Raw genomic sequence first — 18,092 nt, forward strand, 5'->3', positions numbered from 1 at the left:
GATCTGCATGGTAGTGCAGGCAAAAGTTGTTTCTAGCAATCAAACATTTATGATTTAATCCAGAAGGAATATTTGAGTTAAATCAACACAAGGTAAAGCACTTATTAGTAAGAGGGGGAAAAAAAAAAAAGGAAAAACACCTCAAGTTTTTTTTTATTCATCTAAACTCTCAGTGCTTGTTTTTACATACACTGTATTTCCCATGTACCAGCACATCTGATCAGAGACCCTCGCTGCTGCTAGATGTTTTATTCTGTGTGTTCTTTGTACCTTACAGTAAAAGAATCTGTCACAAATTATTGTGCCTCACTGCTTTAGAAACTGAGAAAAAAGGGAGGTTAGATTGACATCTGTGACTGAATAATGATGACCAGCCTTTTGGCTCCCCTTGAGCCACAAAGCCAGCATTGCCTTTAGAGAGGAAAAAGGAGTAAGAAGAAAGGGGAGGGATAAAAGAGAGTTACAAATCTGTGGTCCCGGAGATGTATTACTGTTGGGCCAGTTGTCTGCGTGGTATGATAATCCATTTTGATCTTCTGTCTTAATTGTCTGCTAAAGACAAATGGGCAGTAAAAGTTCATCAGTTTCATCTTTTGCTTCTCATTTAGAGACAGAATAAATGATCCATGGCTACAGAAGAAACCTTTCTTTCTGACACGGAAGTAATGCAGACCCAACACGTTTTATTAAAATATTTCTCCCTCATTATTTCAGTCCTCTCAGCTCTGATAGATCTTACTGTTTCATGAAAAATGTAATCTGAAATGTAAATAAGGGGTTTGATACAAAGTCAGGAAGTAATGAGCAGGCCAGCCACATTGCAGGAATTTTGATTGTAATTACTGACAAAGTGAATTCTGCGTGTCCTGATTTTTTTCCCTCAAGTTGTCTTTGACACGTTCAGACCACAATGACATCTACGGTTTAAATCTGTTAAATAACTGTATGAGGGAATATTTTATAGAAAATGTCATAGACAAGGTAACTGAGGAGCCTTACTAAGGGGAGAAAATGCTAATGATTGCTCCAGGCCACTTGAAATGGGTAAAATGGGGCTCCTTTGACTGGCAGGAGGGGGCTGGAGTAATCTTGAGATACATTTTTAAAATAGGAGTGTTTTAACTTCTTGGGCTGTTTTATAATGGCTTTCAAGAACAAAATGTGCATTTATGTGTTTGTGGTTGTACCTAGCATGAAATCAGTAATTGTTGGTATTATAAGCAACAGTTTTTCAGAGCTGGCTTTTTAGCATGACATCCGAATTTAAACCAGATGAGAACTTAGTTTTTCTTTATAAAATGCAGTCACTGTAGGGAGAAGTATCCTTTTAAAAAATACAGAAATACTTCTGTATTTTCTGGTTTGGGTTCCTGACAAAACTTTATTAATTAAGTCCATTTTTTTAGGTGAGATCTTGTGCTACTGGAATATTGCAAACACCAAACCATGGCCAGGCTGCTTTACCCTTATCACCATGAGAATTTTGGCTGTCCACTGTTTGGAAGGTTAATGCCAAGATAACCAGCTCTCCTGGGCCAATTAATTTAAGTACAGGGAAGTTTGCAGCAAAGATACAAACTTCTGTCAGAATCAATGTCACAGCAAATACTTGTTGTGTAAATATATAAAAATAGAGAACAGTGAAGCAATCAGCGAGAGCTATAGAAGGAATTGCACAATCTTGTCAAAGGCAGTATATTTTTCAATTTTTTTTTTTTTTTTGGGTGGTGCATCATTTGGTCCCTGACTGTTTTAATCTTTATAGCTCATCTGGAAAGGAAATCAGAAGTGCTGTGGTGATGGTTCCCGTTTGTGAGCTGCTCTCAGTGGTATGATGGCTTGTCTGTAATTTGATGAACTATTGTATGCTCAGTTAATTACTCCAGGAATGACTGAGGTATGTGTGCTTGCAAGCTGGTACTTATGCAGATTGCTACTTCTATTCTGCTGGTAATTTTTCTTTCCACTGGCACTGAAACAGAGTTTATAACGAAACCAACAATCTTTATACATTTATAGATAAACTGTAAAACTTTTATGGCAGTCTTTATATAGAAACTAATGGTCTTTCTTGTACCAAGTCTATGAGCATTGTACAAACATTGCACACAGGGAAAAATAAAAAGCACTTTCTTTGTGTCATTGAGAGTTGTGTGATTGGAGAGGAGTTACACAAATGGAGCATAAACCCCCCATCTTGAGAAGTCTGGGTGCTCTGAGGGGACTGAGTTGCTTGAACAGGGATGATTATAATCCAGTTGGATATTTCTGAATTGCACACAGTATCCTGAGCATAAACTCCTTGCCTTACAGGCTGCACACACTGTGTGATAAATCCTGCCTTGAGAGCAGTTTAAAATAATGGCTGTCCTTTCAGGAGCAAGTGAACAAGTTGGGTTGGAAAGGCTGAGTAATTAGTGATTTAGAAAATCTAGAGAAGTGGTCCTGGTGTTGTGAAAGCCACTTTGTATTAACCCAAGGCAGTGTAAATAGTAAATGTCTGAAGCATTTGATCCTCAGGTGTGCAGTCTTTGCTGCTTGCAGGGTGTGCAGAGCTCTCACACTGCACTGGCACAGGGGGGCTTTGCCAGTGCCATCCAGATAAACCAGGATGGATGGGGTGGGACAGGTGTGGCCACTGCCCTGTGCAGTGACTGCTGTCACCAGGGGGGTGAACCAGCAGCAGGAACAGACACCTTTGGGTGCCCAGGGACAGGTGAGGAGCTCCCCTGTCCCCCCAGGGCAGGTGGGACGGGGCTGTGCCTCTGGAGCTTTCTGGAGGCAGTGGGTGGAGCCCATGAGGACAGAATGGTGGACAGCACCAAACCATGGGCTTTGACTACAGAGCTGAGGGTTTCCTGAACTCAGAGTGGTTTTTTTAGACCAGATGTATTTTCTTTAATGTAGGAAAGTAAAGAAAAATCCTCATTTATTCCTCATTTGCTCTTTCTTAAGCATCCTTGTCATATGGTACAAGTTGTTTTTTCATTACCTTTTCTTTAGACCAAACAGGTGAGAGGTCAGTTTTTCTTATGTATTTCTATTTGTGCCTTTTCTACACCTCCCTAGTATAATTTAATTAGAATAAAAAATGCAGAACTTCTTCAAGTCTGCTGGGTGTGTGTCTGCAGCAGGGTGTGTGTCTGCAGCAGGGTGTCTGTCCTGTTCTGGGTGCAGTGCAGGGTGTCTGTGTTCCATGGAGCTACAAACCTTGAGAATTACAGGACAAAGCTGATTTGCATCTTAATAGAACCTTTGCCATAGCCTGTTCATCCCAGTTGCATTTTAGAACTGAAGTCAATAACTGTAAGAAGGAGAGGTTGGTGCAGTGTTCCCGTGGTGGGAGAGCTGAGCCAGGAGCTGTGTTTGACACAGGAGCTGGCTTTGGTGAGCAGGAGTTCACACAGCACTGGAGCACTGGAGATTTCTACCTGGTTTTGTGTGTTTATTTTACTGCTGTTTGGTGATTGGCTGCAAAACTCAGAGCAGTGGATTTGTGCAGAGCAAAATCAGTCTGTGTAAGTACCCCTGAAAAAAGTTAGTGCTGAGAGCACCTGAGGCAGTGTTGGACTCTGTGAAAACTGTGCCAAAAACCAGTGTCCAGCAATCAGAAAAATTCTGAATAGAAATAGAGCAGTAATTAGGTTCAAGTGTGAGGAAATGGGTGCAAGGCACTTTCTAAACAATTTCAGTTTTCTTTCATGTAAAATTCGAATCGATATTGGGAGTTCGATAAACATAATTTGATTTTACCACAAATGGTTCAGTGCGTGCAAATAGTGCTGGATACAGTCACATGGCCTTTGTTATACAAGAGGTCAGACTGGATGATCATAATGGTCCCTTCTGGTCTTAAAAACCTGTGAATATATGAATAATTTACAACCTGTCCTGCCAACCCTCGTTCGTTGAGGTGGTCATATTAAAATCCTGTGGGACTGCTCGTGTGAGTAAAGGTTGTGGGATCAGGCCTGAAGTGAGTAATCATTATCACTTATGTTTAAATTTATTGATAAAAGTATAAAATATTCACTGCAAGTAAAGCTGGGTTTCTTTAAAATGGGAGATGCTTTGGCAGTAATATTCTATTTGGGTTTGTTAAGCCAGGCAGTAGCAAAAGAGTTTTGGAAGTTCTCTTGTTTTATAAAGAGATAGTGCAAAGCATTTACATTGCATGATGCCTTAATTGAGTTTCCCAAATTATTTTGCATCCATTATTCTTTGTTCTTTTTTACATTTATTTTTCAAAGGAATGGTTGCAAAATAGCCTGAAAGAGGATTTGTTGGTGATTGATAGATGGCACTAATTGGTGTTCACATGCTCAAACTTTCACATGTGTCTGGGCAGCAGTGTGAAGCTGGTGGCATCTTACAGAGACAAGCTGGAAATTACCCTAAAGTGTTAAACCAGGGAAGTCCAAAGTTCTTTGCTTTATACTTGGAAAACTCCAGATTCTAAGTTTGGTCATCTTTGGGCATATCAGCTCCTTTTTCTTACAGTAAAAAGCTAATGAATGTTTTTCTAGCTTTCAGGTTTTTGACCATATTTTTCCCTAGCATATTCTTGTATTTGGAAAGTTGTGAAAATACTGACAAATTTGAAGAGCTGTGTCCTGTTATAACCTTTGGTTGTCTGAGGTGATCACTGACTTCACATCATCTCTGCAAAGTTTAACGTTGGAAAAGTTCTCCTTGCCCTGGGGGCAGGAGTGTCCTCATCACATCCATCCTCTTTAACTCCCTGCTCTGGGGAACTCTCAGATGGGTGTGGAGGGAATGCCCAGCCTGAGGAGGGAATGCCCAGCCTGAGGTGGGAATGCCCAGCCCGAGGAGCAGGGCTGGACGAGGCTCACAGCTGGGCAGCTGTTGCCCCCTTTGGGATGTTGGGTGGTTCTGTCGCAGTTCCCTCCTGGGGAAGGGAGTTCAGGACCTTCAGCAGAGGCAGCTTCAAAGCTCCTCCTCAGCAGTGAGGAGGATCCTGCTCCCAGCAGCTGGACACCTGGGAGAAGGCAGATCCATGGCTGTCCCTGCCTCTGGAACTGGATAACTCTGGGATACCTGGCTGTGTACCAGGGGCATTTTCCTTGGCAGTCCCAGTTCGGTTTCAGTAACAGTTCCAGAAGTGGGGGTGTGTTTTCCCCTAAGCCCCACTACCCTGAGGGACTGGTTTCCTCAGTGCTTCTCAGGAATTATGCATTTGCTCAGGTGTTGGTTTGGAGCCCCACTCTGTAGCTCATTCCTGCTCAGGGTGTCACTAATGGGGGATTTATGGTATGGAATGGCCACGTGAATTCAGGATACACTCTAATATTCTCTTTGGTAACCAGGGCAGGAAGAAACTGAAGTCTAATGTTATTCTCTCACACTTTTTAATGCTTTGAATTTCTAGAAAAGAGCTTGTCAGTGAAATTACTCAATTTTACAGTGAGAGATGGTGGAATTTCTGCACTGTGGAAGTGGCAGCACAGGGATTCCAAAGGGCTCCTGTGCACAGAGGGTGGTGTGAAATCCTTACCTTGCCCTCTCAACAACAGAGTTCTGCTCTTGGCTTTCACCTGTTTTCAAATGCAAGTTTCTGCACATCCTTTCTTTGAGCAAGAGATGGGAGTTGAAATTTAATGACATTTACTATTTGTTGAACTAAGTTGTTTGTTTGTTTCTTTTGGGTTTTGTTGGTTCTGGGGTTTTTTTGGTTGTTTATTTATAACATCCTAGGGATTAATTTTTCCTTTTATTTAGTTTCCCATCTCTTGTGCCTGGATGCAGCAGAAGTGTATATGAGAATTTGCACCCAGTTAGAAGAGATTACATCTTTAAAAGCCAAAAAACTATTTGTGGGGGTTTTTTTCGTACTCCCTGAAAACTGAATCTCCTGTTGGGGCTGAACCACAGTGCAGATTGATAGAGGTGTAACGAAGTCACATGGGCAGGGTTTGATTGCAGTCTTTAATTTAGATTTGGAGCTCTGGCCCCTCTCTTTTAGCACGTTATGTTTGTGTGACTGAATTCCTGTGATTTGCATTATCTGATTGTAGCAAAGATCAAATCTTGTGTGTATGACTGAAAATCTAATTGGAACAGTGCTGTCCTAATCGTCTGCTGTGATCATAAAGTTTGTATTTGCTAACAGAGCTCATTTTCTAGCAGCCTCTGCTTTGGAGTGTTTGCTCACATGTGTTTTGGAGAGGCTGGGCAGGGCTGGGGCAGCAGAGATCAGCAAAGACCTTGCCCAGTGATGCAAACAGGGCACTTCTTCCCTGCACGTCTTGTTAGCTTCCAGTGCAGACCTTTAGTGGTGCTTCTTCAATAATTTGTTTAAACTATGCAGTACAGATTCCTTATTTTAGCACTAAGACTTACAAAGGCTTCTTTTAGCAGCCTTTAATTTCGTACTTATGTATGTGACATAGCCTGTGGCTGTGATCTCTGCTGTGAATCTGCAGTTGTTTTGGGATGAAAGCAGAAGGCAGCTGGAAACTCAGTAGCTACATCTAGCTGTCTACCTAGAGAAGGCCTTGATTTCAAGTTTATCTAAACAAGCTCGACTAATCCCAACTATCTGGGGGGATCCACTGTCAAAACAAGCAGCATGGCCCTAAGGCAAACACAGCCATACAGAAATGAAGGCTGGGACTCCCAATACTCCGATGGCTGCAGACTGGAGGCTTTTTTCCTGAAAAGAGAGTAGGAGAGGTACAATTTGCATAATGCCTTTTCATTGGGAACTTTTGGAAGGCTGACAGAGGTCCAGCTTATAGCGCTGCAGCCACAATACAGAGTCTATAGGAGAATCCTTGAATGACCTGACCATATTGAAAGAAAAAATGAAAGCATCCAAGTATAGCCAAGTGAGTGTGGAAAAGAGGGCTGGTGCATTGTCTAACATCTGCTCTACTTCTCGTTAGTTTTGTTCTTTGGTATTCTATGTGGACTTTGGAGAAACCTAAGACAGCCTAACATGAATCCTATAATCTTCCTTCTGAATATTTATGTAGTGTGCCAGCCTCTAAGCTGTCCTTTGCATCTTCCTACTTCCCCCTCATTTTCATGCTCTCAAATGAGGCCAACATTTCAAAAGCTAAATAAATGTTTGTGAATGTTTATAAAAGATTTGCATAAATTTGTCCTTGTTTGACAAAGATCACTTTTTTCTTATGCCAGTTCTGAAATATTTTAAAGGTTTCAGTGCTTGTCTTGACAACAAAGTCCTGCCTCAGAGAACAATGATTGCTGATTAAGTGGGTATGTGCTCCGAGCTGAATAGAGCAATGGGCTGAAAGGGCCAGCCATCTTAAGCCAGAATTATAATATTTAACAAATGTTAAACCCAAGGATATATTTAAAGCTTTGTTTTTGAGGCAGTGTACCTGTGCAGTTGACTCAGGGGGTGTGCAGGATGTGATTATCTTTTCACAGCTAATAGTTCTCACCTAATTTCTGCTAAATGTGGAAGTGAAAATACTCCTCATTTTTAGTCACTAGATGTTTAAGATATGTTTAATTGAATCAGTGTTCTAGCTCTCTGAGACTGACACTTCTTACCTACACCAACTGATCACTGTTTATGCACATAATTGGACCTGATTTTTTTTATGCCTGTCTGTATAATTTTTCAATTCTTTGTTATTTAAGACAATTATTCCTACAACAGTAGCAGTAGATTATTTATTTTTTAGCACGTTCACTAAAATCTATTTCTCTTAGAATAAAACCAAATCTCTGATTTTACCGAAGGGGTTTTAAAGCCATTTATTGAGGAGATCTCTTTGAAAAACCGCTTAAATATTTTAGTTCAGCTTTACTTTCGGGTGGTTTTGTTGTGGTTTTTTTTGGTTTTTTTTCCCTCTGCTGGAGAACAGTAACAGTCGTTGCCGTTCTTTTGTTCCACGAGTTGAGAGGTTGAAGTTGTCATTAAGGCAGAAAGCGGAGCTCCTTCTCTGACACAGTTTTTCTCACATCTGCCAGGCCCGTGTCCCAGGAGGAGCCGAGCGGGGCCTGAATTCAGCGCGGGCCCATTATCTGCTGCCTCCCTGAGCCGGGGAGCAGCCAGACCTGGGGGAGGCTCCGAGCCCGCTCCGCGCAGGGGCCACAGCGCATTTGAAGGGCTGGTGGCAGGAAAGCTTTGGCCTTGGGCTGTGAAATTCTAAGAAACAGAGTCACAATTAGGTTTAAAAAATTCAGGGATTTTCGAGCTTTATCTCGAAATATGTTTTCGGTAATGCGGGGAGAAAAGTTGCCCATCTGTGCACGTATTTTGTGCGTTTAAAATATTTAAATGCTAGCAGGCCTCAATATGCTTAGGAAATGTTATTTATCTCCTGCTCTTCCTGTTCCCAGCGTTGGGGATACGTGTGTTGGGGTTTTGTGTTTGTTTTTAAACCCCAGCATTTTCCTGAGAACGCTCAGTTGCCTTCAGTGAAATGATGTTATTTTGTACTGGCCCCGTTCCCCTGATAACCCTCAGACTTTGGGAGAAAAACCCTCCCTAATTCAAGCTTTAGAGTTGCTCAGAAAGAGCCGATGGATTTCTAGGACACAAAACAAATGGATGATCTGGTGCTATAAAGTTGTATTGGAATACCAATAGAATTAGAAAAGTAGAGATAAAACTAAATTCAGGTAATTGAAAGTAATTCTATTAAGCAATTTATGCCCTGATTTTTTTTGAGGGGGGTAGAACATTCCTTTAAACAAATGATTAAAATTAATTCTTAAAATATTTTGGCCATTACAAAACTCAGTAATGCTCAGTAGTGCTCTCAGATGTGAAAAGATTTTATTGCAAAATCAATGCAGTGTGAAATTTGACAGAAATATTTTAAACAAGCAGTGATTTTTTAAAAAAGAATCCATGTTGTACCAGTTTTTTCCAAACTAGGGAAAGCTTTAAAACTTAGAGAAATCTTTGTTTTCTCTATCAAGTTGCAGAATCTCAGTGGTTTGGTGGGGCTGTGTGACACCAGCCTCTGGAATTTGGAAATTGGATTTTATGGGCTCCTGGAACTGAAATGCTCCTCCTGATTTCAACTACAGGTTACACAGCATTTCTTAATTGATGAGAATTCTCTGTAATAATAACTTTGGGGAAATTTGATGTGAGGTAATATAAACTGGCACCAATAACAAATGCAAATCCAAGTTTAAATTTCCAGAACAGGAGCTGGAATGATCCCCGTTTGTCACTCTGAGCTGTGGGCGAGTTACAGAGGTGGAATTTTCTTTGCCAGCATTGATTTCTTCTGTTTATATTGTATAAGTAAAATTTTGAGCAGTTGCTTTGTGAAATGTTTGAAGTTATCCCGTTGTGACTGAGGTGGTTGTTGCTGTGCAGAAAGCTGTTCCCTTTCCTAGGAAAATGTCTGGGAATGTCTGACCAGCCCTGCACGGCCGACAGAACTGATGCTGTTCTGCATGGTTCTGTACCTTTCACCACCCTTTGGGCTTTAAACAGAATTGTTGTCAGGTTTAAGTTGGTTATTTGGGCGTACTGACAACATTTTTGAATTCTTAAATCTGTTATTCCCTTGCAGTGATGATTTAATTAATTCTTAGCTTAAATGATTCAAAAAGATGAATTAAATCTAAGAGCAGTTTACAGTTCTATGGGTATAAGACAGATTAACGTACAACCCAAATTTAACTGGGCAATGTTTTGCTTCAGTTGATGTCTTAGCACTTTTTAATGCTACATTAACATTTTTGTAGGGTTCAAATTTGTTGGTTTTCAGAGGAGGAATAAAATCATCTGTAGTTTCTCGCTGGTCAAGTCGATATCCTGTTCCCTGTTCTTACATTCCCTGATCACAACAGGCTGGTTGTCCCTCTCTCCTTGTTCTCCAGTTTCTCCTCCATTCTCCATCCTTCTGTTGGCATGTGGGAACTCTCTTGGTGTCCCTCCATGGAAGAGGGAGGGTTCCATGCTTGTTTCCTGGATTCAGATGCTCTTTCAAGCTGGATAAGATGAAAACTGTGTTTCCACCCTCTCTGTTTAGTGTTTCACTTTCAGCAGCCTCAGCTGTACTTCACCTCTACTTTAAGGCCTAGGGAATAAAAGAGCATCCACCCTTTTCATCACAGAACCACCTCCTCTCTCCATGGAAAACTCCTGCTATTTGCTGTGCTCCCCTCTCCTGTAACACACAGTTGTGGGGTTTTGGGGTTGCTTCCTCCCCCCTCCCTCCATGATCCACAGCTCCAGGCCCAGTCTGTACTCTGGGTACTCTTTTCCATTTCATCCAGATTTTCCTCAGGTTTCCCAATAGGCTTCCAAATACAGGTTCCCAACCTGTTGGTCTGTGTGGTGTGTTCTTTCCCTGCTCTGACTCACATCCATATTTGAGTGTCTTACCTTAATCATTCCTTGTTTTTCACAGATCTCTGCCTGTATTTTAATTTCTTTTCTGTCCAGCTTCCTCTTACACTTCCTGTTCCCTGTGCATGTCTGGTGTCTCTCTGTAAGAGGAGATGCTTTGCAGCAGCCCCTTCTCCAGCCCAGCCGTTTGCACATCATTTATCAGGGCACTTTTATTTAGTTGTGGCTGCACAGGGGATATCTGTTCCCGATGTTCATTTGCACAGGAGGAATAAAGAGTTATATTTAAGAGAATCTGAAGTTGTTCTGCTGATTTGGAAGTGGGAGCATACGGTGAAAGGTTTAAAAATAAGCAGGATTTAAGCTACAGCTTGCATATTAAATACAGCAGTGCATATACCCGTTTTCCAGCATTGTTGAGCTTTCCTAGGATTCCATGTCAATAGATGGTTTGGGACACAAGCCCAGTGTGTGTTGTGTGTGTTCCTAGAAGCTCCCCAGCCCCTCTCCTGGGTGTGTAGGAGCTCCAGGGTGACACAAAGGGCTGAGCACGGCCTCGTTTGTTTGGGGAACTTTGCTGCAGAACCCGAACTTAATCAATGAGCTCGGGGCTGTCTGTGATAAGTTATGTACTGCCTGTATTGATTGGGGAGGATTTTAGAAGAGCCACGTGGGGTTTCTAATGTCAGCAGCGCTCGGATTATGAAAGGAGCTGGAAGGCTGGATGGGGAGCCAGGTGGTGCCTGTCCTGCAGCCCTGAGCCATCCCCCCGGGACATGCTCTGCCCTGCCCTCGACTGCGGGCACTGCCTGCTGGGGGGGCATTGCTGCTCATTAAATGGGACAGATCCAACTGCAGGGGAAAGGATGGGGCGAAGGATAAACTTGGGGATCGATCCCCAAGCCTGGCAGGTGTGCCCTGGGGACCCGGGGTGGCTCCCGGGGCTCCACTCCCATCAGCTGCCCGGCCTGGATTGCTGGGGGCTTCTCTTCTTCTTGGGGGGTTTCATTTACAGGCATTTGTGTGTCTTTAAGAAAATAGGCATGAGGGAATAAAATAAGAAAACAGGCTGTTGATGCTTCCTCTGTGTTTCGTACTGGGTAAAAAAAACATAAAAGAGATTATAAGGTGCTGACATGGAGCAATTCTGGGTTTGGGCTTGTGATGGGTTTTGTTGGAAATCATAAAGAAATGGTGGTTTTTCTAGGTCATAAGTAACCACCCACCTAAAGAGGTTGGGTGGGAAGTTGGGTATGATGTAGGTATTGCTTATCTTTCAAACTGAGGAGTATTTAAAGAATTAAAAAGAAAAAAAGCAGCGTTATATTTAGAGTAATGAGCTTGCAGCTTGAGCAAAAACGGGATAGTTCCCCAGTAATTGTACTTCTTACGTCCAAAACATCAGCAGTTTTGCTAATTAAAAACTAATTCTGCATATGAGTTTTAAATTTTTTTAAAGAGTTTAAAAATAAGCCTGTGGTTAACCTGTGCCAGTCTCAATTTTTTTAGCTGTGAATCCAGGCAGATAAGTGTCGGTGTCTAATGAATGGCAGATTATGTCCAATGACATTACAAAAGCCAGATAATAATGTCAGTGTAAAATCTTTCTTTAAAAGAGAAGGCAGTGTAGAGTGGTACAGACCAATATATTCAATATATTGCCTCTTTAAGGGAAAATTTCATTTGCTGTGTTTAGTAAACTGGGAATATCAAGAAACAAGTGCAAAGTAAGTTTTAAGTCTTGCACTGCTCCAATAACACAATGCTGATGAGATGCTGGATGTTTTATTGTGGGAATGGTTTTACTTGCAGTTACAGGAATTATGTAGATCATCAGAATAACAGAGAGAATGTATTCTGCCATTTTGAGGTGACTGATGGCTCGTTACCTTTTAACGCTGTTTTATTTCAGAATTTGATGCATCTACACGATTTGTTTCTAAAAAAAAATAGATACACAGTCATTAGTTTGAGGACAATAAAAATATAGGCACTTTGCTCTCCTCCAATTATAATTTTGATGATCATAGGATTTTTTGAGGGTTTTTTATTTGTTTTTTAGCGCTTTGTGCAGTGAGATTTCAGCTGTGCTGAAGAACAACTGTGCAGGGGTTAAAGTTGGTCAGGGTGCAGGTTTTGTGGGTGAGCAGTTGGAGTTGTTCAGCCTGGGGAAGGCAGTGAGGTTCTGCAGTGGGGGAGCCCACTCTCATTAATGAGATCTTGGCTATCAAGGCATTATTTTGGGTCGAAATCCAGATTTCTGCAGAGTTTCCTCTGAATCTACATAACTCCTGCCCAAGTTTGCTGTGCAATTCAAAGCAGGGGACGCCTTTGCTCTACACGGCTTCCTTCAATAGACCCTTTCTTGTTCTTTAAAAACAGGAGGTTGTTAAATAATCTATCAATAAACTGTCAAGAAGTCAAAGTTTCCATATCTGTTTCTGCCTGAAACCTTCAGAACTTGCCGCATTTTAGTTGTCAAGAAACCTCCAAAGAAGAGAGTGAGGAGTTGAGCCTGAAACCAGGGCTAAGGCTGGGCTGTGCTGCTGTGAATTATGCAGGAGGAACATGTTCCTGCAAGGGAGTCAATATGTTTTGTGCTTCACTGAAGGGGTGATTAGATTGATGGAGTTTATTTGGGAACGGTGGCGTTTGGTTTAGAAATAAATGAAGCGAGAAGCATCTATTTAGTCATTGATGATAATTTATTGCTGCTGGTCAGAAAAGGGTTGAATTTATTAGGGGGGTTGTTGTTTGTTCAGGGTTATCCTGTTTAGCTGAAAGCAGAAATAGAATTTACACTTCAGGGCCTGAAATATTTAAGTGTGAAGGAGAATGAGCAATGAATTGGCTGTAGGAAAGATCTGCAAACTGGGAGACCTTTAATGGGGGGTTGTGGGTTGCAGAATTCAAATTTTGGATATTATAGAATGATCTAATGGATTGCTTTTGTCTATGAACACAACTGTTTTGGGACTAACATTTCAGGGTTTGCCTCTTTAGTGATTGTCTCTGTTTAATGTTGTAAAATTGAAAATTATTAATTTGTCTGCTGATCGTGTTTTCACTTTTCATATTCATCCTTTTCTTTGCTCTCCTGCAAAGGCTGTACTTAAAGGTTTCCCCGTTTGAGGTGCTGTTTTGCAACTTGTAGAAAATGGTTTGTGGGTTTAAAAATCTGTGTTAATTTTAATACACATTATTTTAGCCAGTGTTTCAACGCTCAGATTTTCTTTTTAATAGCAGTAGGGAGCGTTAAACATTCCTGCTATGAGACCTATTGGCTTCTTCTTTTGTTATTTATCTTGCTGATGTTAGGAAGTGTTCTCTAATCCCCAGACCTCTGTTCCTAGGTAACAGTCAAAAGCTGTGCCAGCAGAAGTGGTCCTGCCAGGCCAGGCCCATGTGGTTTGGTGTTATTCACTCCAATCCATATGGTCAGGGCAGGGATTGTCCCCAGAGAGGTGTTAACACTCAACAACCCAACCTCCTCCTCCTCTTTGGAGAATTGCTGGATGGCTCCTGCTGCCTGCCCATGTGTGAATCTTGATTAATTTTTCATTTTTAATGAAGTTTGATCATGTTTATTATTTCACATGATTGACTGCCTGGTACTCCTTCCATGTAATTGATAAAGCCCATATTTCTTCATCTGTCTCTTGTTTCTTCAGGGCAAAGTTGTGAAATTGTGTGATGTGGTTAATATTAGATTTATTGGTCCCAATAGATGTATAAATTATCTCTTTTTTTTTCTCTCCACAGGAAGTTCTACAGACTTTGACCAAGTTTTGTTTCCCCTTCTATGTGGACAGGTATTGTTAGCTTTTCAAACTTTACAAGAAAATAAGCTTGTCAATAAAACCCCTGTAGAAAATAAAACCCATTCCATTCATAATGCTCTGTCTGTGTGACTGGGACTCAGAGCACCCGAGTGCAAATTATAGTCCTAGAATCACTTTTTCCTGGGGTTTTTATGGGCACCATCAAAAAAAAAAGAAGTTTTAAAAGTTGGATTTGTTCAGTGGCAGCACTACAAGGGTGTTTGGTGTTACTTCTGCTGAGAATGCTTGGGTAGCAATTGTCAAATGTGCATATTAATATCAAAGCTTTGTGTGCTCATGTGTTTCATTTCTTCATTGCCAAAATTTGGGTGGAGCAGTGAATTAAATGCTTTGCATTTAAAGGCCTCATGCTCTTGCTGGAGTGCTGGTGCTTTGGGGGTGAGATGGTACAGTGAATGTCAGAAGATCTGAGAATATTTAATTGTTGTAATTTAGAAAACTCTACAAGTTCTGTAGTTTTCCTTTTACTGTGAGTTATTTTTGGTGGTTTCATGAAAAGAACAAGAATTGAAATTTTGCAAGGATGCACCAGTGCTCACATCACTTAATTGGGCAGAATGCCTTTCCTTTGTCAGCTGAGACACTGAATGGTTTGGGTTGAGCAAATTGACCTGGACTGTGATTAGACTGCTGGAAATGTTTGTCTCATTTTAGAATTTGGAATCACTCTTTTGCTGCTCATCTCTTTCCTTTCCTAAGGGGAGGGAGCAGGGAAATACTCATATATATTTTTCTCATGTATATGTTTCTACTAGAAATATTTATGCTTCCTGTGTATAGATTTATTGTACCTAGGGGTTTTGTTTGTTCTGTTGTTTTTGGTTTTCCTCAGCAATATAACATTTTGAAAGATAAGAACACTGAAAACCCATATGGGGTGCAAATGAGAACATAATGAAAAGTGATTCCCATTTCTGGATCCACTTGTTTGTCTGAGTATCACAGACTGTCACTGAAAGACTGTAAGCCAACTCCTTGAACGTAAAGGAGAGCTTGTAACCCGTAACATACTTAATAATTTCAAATTCAGGCTGGACTTCCAGTGCTGCAGAAGGTAGAGGACCCCCCAAGTGGAGGCTGTGGCAGCTCCTGCTCTCCTGGCTGTACAAGTGCCCACTGTTGGCCCTGGAGGTTTTGGCTCTCGGGGCACAGACACTTCACTGCTTTCATGTGGATTCTCTTTGTGTCTGTTGAGGCCAGTGGGCAGCAATCCCCAGGGCCTTGTTGCCCATTCCTTTAGGCACTGGAGCAGGAGTTTTCTGCTCCCTTGGTGGCAGGATCAAGGCAGAGGCTCTTCCCCAGCCACAGGAGGGCAGAGCTGCCCCTCAGTCCCACTCCTGCCAGGACTGTGTTGGTCACACAGAGCTGGAGAGGGGGCATGGAAAGACATCCCTGTCCCTCTGTCCCCTTCCCTCCAGCCCTAACTGGTGTCTGCCCAGTCAGAGAGGAGATTGATGGTGCTTCCAGCCCGTGAGGATCTGAGTGGGCCTCCTGCCCATTTGGAAGCAGAGCTGTGAGTCCCAGGGGTTGATATTCAGATCTGAGGAGGGCACTGTGCACGTTGGGAGGTTTATCCTTCCTGTGAAGGACTGGCACTGACACTTGGGCAGGACCTGTGGGCCAGTTTTGGTTTCTGCAGATCACATCCATGCAGGACTTTTTAGGTTTGCTCTGGGGGAACTCCCCAGCTCGTCACAGTTGTTTAATAAACAAGCTTCTCCCTGCTGTAATGAAACATGGTTTCCCCCTGTTCCATAATTTTAATTGTCAGCTCAAGTGCTATTTCTCACACACACTCTGCTCTCAACCTTGTTAAAATTAAGCATATAATCCCCTTTTAAAACAGCATACTAAAATCACCATAGTAACATTACATCCAAGCTTTACAGATAAAACACACCACCAGTGAGGGATTTTTGGGTATCCCCAGCAGCTCAGTGTGCTTTATGGAAGTGGTTGCTCTGCTGACATTTAGATTTCAGGAGGATGATTGTACTTCCACTGGCTAATCTCAGACTACTGAGATGCTTTAAACGTCTGTCTTTCTGTCCATCTTCATCACTGCATGTTTTTCCTTCCTTGTTTGGAATCCACTGAAGGATTTTTCTAAGCTGGGCAATGACATCTTTCCCGTCTGGATCCAACTTTTACTTCAGAAAGTCTGTTTTTCTTTTGTTTCCTCCTGGCACTGAGTGTATAATCTCCCACAGAAATTGTTTATTGCATTGTATATGACATCACAGAAGAAAATATTCTGAGGCCTGAGACTGGTAGTTAAATGGCCTTGAATTTAATGGGATATTTGTTGCAGTTGGTAGAAGTGACTTGTAAAGCTGCACATGTCAGTGCAAGTCAGATTTCTCAGTAAACCTAAAAAGCCCTAGAACATAACCTGAAATCAAAGTTAATTTCATGTCATTAGAAATATTTTGGGTCATATGAGAGAATGTGGGGTTGGTTTGTACTGTGTGCCCTTTGTGGAAGATGGTTGATAGTCAGAGTAATTTTCATTTGAAGTTAAATTTAGCATTTTTAGTTTCCTCCCACACTTAAAAAAAATGGGAAAAACCCCAAACCACAACCCCCCCTCGTCCCTCATCAAACAAGGAGCATGTTTAAGGTTCTAGAGGGTGCATGCTCTCAAAGTTAATTTCTCAACAGAACTCTGCTGAAAGAGGAAATGTTACAGGTTCAATGACTTGCTGCCTGACAGAGTTAGCTCAGCATTAACTCCCTGTTGCTCTCTGTTCCAGCCATGCAGTTAACCAAGTGGGGCAGAACTTCACATTTGTGCTCACAGACATTGACAGCAAGCAGAGGTTTGGATTCTGTCGCTTGTCTTCTGGGGCCAAGAGCTGCTTCTGTATCTTAAGGTAGGTCTGTGCTTTGGCTTCTGGCTGACTCCAGGAGCAGGATTTGGCTTTGCTGTTCCACTGCAATTATCATTTCCAGCTGTTCCAAATTGTTTTCCTATCTGGCCCTCAAAGTCACTGCTCTTCTGCACGAGTGGTGCAAAATCTCTTGCACTTGGAGTTGCTCTGCAGATAACTGTGTTTGTTTGTAGTCAACATTCTGGAGTTGACAACGTGGAAGAGGGGCTCTGTGCAGTGATTTGATATGACACAGCACGATGGCAGCTGTTATCTTTAGCTGTCACAACTGATCTGGTTAAGACATTTCGTGGACATTTGTATATGCAAGTTTTATTAACAAAGCATCTGTTGGTAACTGAGAGAATGTCACTGATGCTCTCCACAGCCTCAGAGTTTGGATGTGTGAGCTCTGCTCTGTCCCACTGAGGGCTTTGTGAAGTTTGGCATAATAAGGAGTGTCAGGGGGAGTTGGGAGCAATGCACTTCACAGAAAACGGGCAAACAGGCTCTATCAGAAGAGATTTTGATGACCTCCCACAGCCATGTAGGAATACAGTCCATAACTTTTTATTTACATTTGCTGCAAGAAATGATGCCAGTAAAATCAGTGTTGATACCACCATTACATCAGTGCCATCAGGGACTGCTGTGCAGGGGAGGTTTCCATGGGGCATCTCATCTGCCTTGGTTTAAACGAATTTAAGAGTTGTCTGTCTTCTGCTTTCTGCTTTTCATGTGTTCATGAGGAGTGGGAAATTTGGGAGCTGTGGCCCAGGTAGAGCCAGCTCAGAGTTCCTGGGAAGAGCCAGGGTGTGCTGGGACAGTTGCTGGCTCAGTCCCAGCTGAGGCCCTTGCCTGGAACAGTTGTACACGTCTCTCTGGGGGTCTCTGCTTTGCTCTGCATGGAGACAATCCAGTGTAAGCACAAGAGGAACCTTCTTTGTCCTGGGAGTGCTGAGAGTGGGACCATGTGTGTGTGTGTGTGTGTGTGACTGGGAGGAACTCCAAAATACAGGTCATTTCCCAAGGGGGAGGACACCCCTCCTCCCAGGGTGCCTTCAGCAA

At 42.1% G+C, this 18,092-nt stretch overlaps 1 protein-coding gene across 1 annotated transcript in view; it reads left to right on the forward strand.

The window, feature by feature from the left end:
* The window catches only part of DENND1A (DENN domain containing 1A), a 155,934-nt gene that overhangs the window by 31,435 nt on the left and 106,407 nt on the right, over nt 1-18,092 (forward strand). Inside the window, 2 exon segments of the mRNA XM_032708612.1 lie at nt 14,075-14,124; nt 16,908-17,027. Of these exon segments, the coding sequence (XP_032564503.1) occupies nt 14,075-14,124; nt 16,908-17,027 (170 nt within the window).

This window comes from Chiroxiphia lanceolata, chromosome 21 (assembly GCF_009829145.1).
Source record: "Chiroxiphia lanceolata isolate bChiLan1 chromosome 21, bChiLan1.pri, whole genome shotgun sequence".
Lineage (NCBI taxonomy): Eukaryota > Metazoa > Chordata > Aves > Passeriformes > Pipridae > Chiroxiphia > Chiroxiphia lanceolata.